This window comes from Parasteatoda tepidariorum, chromosome 4 (assembly GCF_982258835.1).
Source record: "Parasteatoda tepidariorum strain Cologne lab strain chromosome 4, Ptep-v5.0, whole genome shotgun sequence".
Classification (NCBI taxonomy): domain Eukaryota; kingdom Metazoa; phylum Arthropoda; class Arachnida; order Araneae; family Theridiidae; genus Parasteatoda; species Parasteatoda tepidariorum.
In genome coordinates this window covers 41,475,016-41,479,622 of record NC_141758.1, presented here as the reverse complement: position 1 = coordinate 41,479,622, position 4,607 = coordinate 41,475,016, and the positions used below count along the sequence as shown (strand labels likewise).

Sequence of the window (4,607 nt, the reverse complement as noted above, 5' to 3'; positions counted from 1 at the left end):
AAACAAAAACGAAGCATTTCTCTTGGGGGGGGATTTCTATTTCAATTTGAAAAATAGCTATTAAATTGGGAAAAAAGTAGTTTCTTTTTCTGAAATTCTCAATTCTGCTTTACTTTATTGTAGCGAATTTCAAATTTTCAGAAGGGGAGGCTAAAGTTTTCGATTTGGAAAATAGCTTTAAAGTCGAAAATAAGAGTTAAATATAAATTTTACTCGACTTTATTCTTGCGAATGTCTGATATTCAGAAGGGGTGAAGTATATTCTTCACCCCCTCACTTTAAGAAGAAAATAAAATTTTCTTTTTTAAAAATAGCTTCCAAGTTTTTTTTTTTTTTTTTTTTTTTTTTTTAAAAAACAATTTTACTGGACTTTATTATTTCAAATGTCTAAATTTCTGAAGATATTAAAAACATTTTAGCCCCCCTTACTTTATATCAGAAGAAATTAAAGTTTTCTATCCCCTTACTATAATTTAAGAGAAAAAGGAAGTTTTCTATTTGGAAAATATCGTCGAAGTTATGAAACAAAACAATTTTTTTCCACTAAAATTTTCAACTTTACTTGATTTTATTCTATTAATGTCTAAATTTCAGAAGATGAGAAGCAAATTTTCACCCCCTCACTTTTATTTCAGAAGAAAATAAAGCTTTCTATTTGGAAAATAGATTCAAAGATGACATTTTTTTTTAGTTGCCAATTTTTATTATTTTTGAGCACTTTGAAATTTCAAAAGGGGCGAAACACTATGTTCGCCCCCTCATTACTATTTCGGAAGTAAATAGAGTAAAAATTGGAAATAAAATACTTTTTCTTCTTTTACTTTACTTTTCCAAAAGTCAAAAAACATATTAATCTCCCATAACAGAATAACTTGATGTATATCTTCAAAGCTGAAAAAGAATAGCTTTTTTTTCCCTCTAAAATTACCTACTTTACTAGACTTCGTCTTGGCGAATAACTAAATATCAAAAGAGGCAAGGCACATTAATGTTAGAGGAATATAAAGTTTTCTATTTCAAAAATAGCTTCAAAATTGAAAATTTTTTTTCTTTTTAAATTACTGATTTTACTTGACTTTATTTTTGTGAGTGTCTAAATTTCAGGAGGGGCGAAACGCATCGTTTGCCCCGTCATCTAAATTTTACAGGGGCCCTCTGACTCCCCCTGGTTGGCACGCCACTGGGTCTGACGCAATCAACTACATGCAGCTGTGGCCTTTCCCCTTCTCTACAAAGCCTGTTTGTTCTTTTAAGAAAGGGAAATATTTTGTGAAAAGGTGTTTTACCATTTTTTACCCTTCCCTTTCTGTTATAGTGGGTACGCAATTACAAAAAAGAAAATTTTCATCAACTCTATCTTAACACAATTTCTTTCCTACATATATATAATTAGAGTGCCTTATTTTGAAAAAAAAAAAGTCTCTTCATATGGGGCCCCCTTGACCGTCGGGGCCCCGGGGCGGTGCCCCGGCTGCCCCGGCGTAGTTACGGCCCTGGATACATGTCTTGAAATAACTTCAGGTGTTTTCTTATTGTCGCAGAAAGAAGAAACGGGCTGCTTGTTACACCGAAGAGCACTCGGCTGAATCTATAAGTTTGAAGAATTCCATCTTCCTTCCACAAGAATCTTACAGCGTCTCTATCTTTTTCAGAAAGTGATACCTGTAGGAAAGCTTTCTCAATATCGGCGATAAAGGCGATTTTGTTCAACCTGAAGCTTATTAATATATCGAAAATCTTGGAATTAAGATTTTCTCCAACCCACAGGCAGTCATTCAGGCTTAAACTTTTGAAATCCTTACTCGAACTCGCATCAAAAACTATGCGCAATTTTGTAGTCTGACTTTCCTCTCTGATAACCGGTTGATGTGGTAAATAATAGACAGCTCTATCGTTAGGTTTAGTTGCTTCAGTAACTTTTTCAATAATGTTCTGATTTTTATATTCAAGCAAAGTGTTCGAATATTCTAAGTGGAGATCAGAATCTCTTTGAAATCTTTTCATAAGTGAATTTAATCTTTTTTCCGCAACTTTAAAATTATCATTGAGCTCTCTCCAATCTCTTTTCCAAGGTAACTCTACCTCATACCGGTTATTTTTATACCGCACAGTTTTTTCAAAGGTTTCTAAGGATTGCTCTAACTCATTAAACCCAGGATCGTCCTTAATCCCTATTGATTCAAGTTCCCAAAATTTTTTAATATCGCTTTCTAAATCATTACAATCGTAAATTAGTCCACAATGAGTTTTTTGCGGATTCTCACATGCAGACCTTGAAACTGTACCTGTGGCTATATAGCCAAAGACAGAATTTTGTAATTTTAAATTCGTATCGGGAATTTCAATTTGTCCGAATTTTAATATTTCATAGAAAATCTCAGCTCCTAATAAAACATCGATCTTTCCAGGTTGATAGAATTTGGGATCCGCTAAATTTACATTTTCGGGAATGCAGTTAATTGGAAATGCAATACGATTAGTTGGGATAGCATCCGATATGCTAGATACGCATAAAAACTCTAATGAAAAATTGAAACCAAATCCATTAGAAATTACTGCGTTTATTTTAGATTTTACATTTATTCTAGCATTACTTAAGCCCGAAACCGTAAAGGAAACCTTTTCCTTTTTTATGCCCAATAAATCTGCCAACTCAGTTCTAATAAAACATGACATACTCCCTTGATCTAATAAAGCTCGAACCTTTATTAATTCTCCACAACAATTTATTATGAATAAATTAGCGGTCGAAAGAAAAACAATTTTTTCATGATTCATTCTCTGCACAGATGTGGCAGAAAATGTGTTTTGATTATTCGAAGAATTGAAACTATCTGCATTTGGATTAAGTTTCGACGGCGCCAACATTTCCTGGGAGTTCGGAATCGAAAATGAATCACCAGTTGTTTTGACTTCATTATCGTTTTGTTTATAATTTTCAAAATGAAGCATCACGGAATGTTTTTTATGGCATTTTTGACAGCGATAATTAGATGAGCAATTTTTTACTGAATGCCGTTTTAAGCAATTAAAACAAAGATTGTTCTTTCTTACAAATTCGTATCTTTCATGCACGGAAAGAGAAATAAATTCGGGACATTTATATAATCCGTGTAATTCCTCTCGATTACATTTAATGCATCTTAAATTATTATTTTTCTCGTTTATTGATACCATACTCATAATTTTATTTTGCGAATTACGGTTTAATTTCCCTTCTTTCATTTTACTATTTTGAAGCGTTCTAGCTTGACCTTGTAGAAAGGAAAGTAATTGACTTAGTGTACCGAATTCGTCCGAATTCTTTAATTCTTTTTCCCACCAGTAACGAAGCGACTTATCAAATTTTTCAACAATTATGAAAACTATCATTGTTTCTGATAAATTTTCCACTTTATTTTCTAACACATCTAGCGATCTAACGCACTCGTTTGTTATGTCTATTGAATTCAAAATCGAACTAGCTGTTTCAGTGATATTCGGTTGATTCACAAGTTTTTTAATAATAGCATTTAATAGCTCACGTTTATTCGAATATCTTTCTTCTAATAATTTCCATGCGATATCGAAATTTGCGTCCGAAATGGAAATTGAATTTATTACCCTTATTGCTTCATCTTTACAGCTACCTTTAAGATATTGCAATTTCATAGCGTTAGAAATGGATTTGTTTTCAATTACACTAGCTTTAAATATATCTTTGAACATTATCCAATTTTCGATTTTACCATTAAAGGTTGGAATCGAAAGTGTTGGTAATTTTATATCATTAATGCTACCGCTTATTACAGGAGTAGTTAAATTCAAAGATTCGCCCTTGATTTCGGACAGTTGACGGTTAATCATTATTTTTAATTCATCGATAGAATCATCAATATTATCTTTTTCTTCCATATAACCATCTAACTCGTCCGAACTACAAGCTTCAAAAATTCCATTAAACACTAATTTTAAATCATTTGAAATTTCATTAGTTTTAGTTTCAAAAAGTTTTAATTGTATACCATCAACACTTTTTAACGTGGACGCAACTTTATCTTTATGACGCGTTAAAGCGGATTTCAAAACTTTTTTTCTTATTTTTAATGCGTCCATTTTAAAATATGCAATTAAACTTTATAACAACAAATTCACCTAACTAATTATTTCAAATAAAGATTGGAAAGAGCTCACCGGGATTCCCCTTCAGGCTGACAACGGACCATCTGAACAATATTCGATCAGAAAAACTTTTTAGCTGGTTCTTTTTTTTGTTTTTTACCACAATAAAGGACACACGACTTGCTCTTCCTCCATCTTTTTTATTTCTCTTTCACTTAATACACATGACTCTTCCCAGCGCCATCTCTTGATCTTTTTTTAATTAATTTGGCGCGGGAACAAGCGTGTAACGCGAAATTTGATAATTTTAATTTCAATTTAATCTTGATTATAATTAATTATTTTTACAACTTAATTATTTATTAACTTAATTATTTATTAACTTAATTATTTTAACTTAATTTATAATTAATTAATTAAAATAATTAATTAACTTAATTATTTTAACTCAACTTTAATTTATTTATAACTTAATTATTTTTATAAACATAATTATTTTTATAACG

The 4,607-nt window shown here is 31.2% G+C and overlaps 1 protein-coding gene across 1 annotated transcript; it reads right to left on the bottom strand.

Moving 5' to 3' along the window:
• Positions 1 to 1,485: 1,485 nt before the first annotated feature.
• On the bottom strand, positions 1,486 to 2,676 carry LOC147810922 (uncharacterized). The gene has a single exon (XM_087162156.1). The coding sequence runs from the start codon at positions 2,674 to 2,676 to the stop codon at positions 1,486 to 1,488; it is 1,191 nt and encodes a 396-aa protein (XP_087018282.1).
• Positions 2,677 to 4,607: the final 1,931 nt, after the last annotated feature.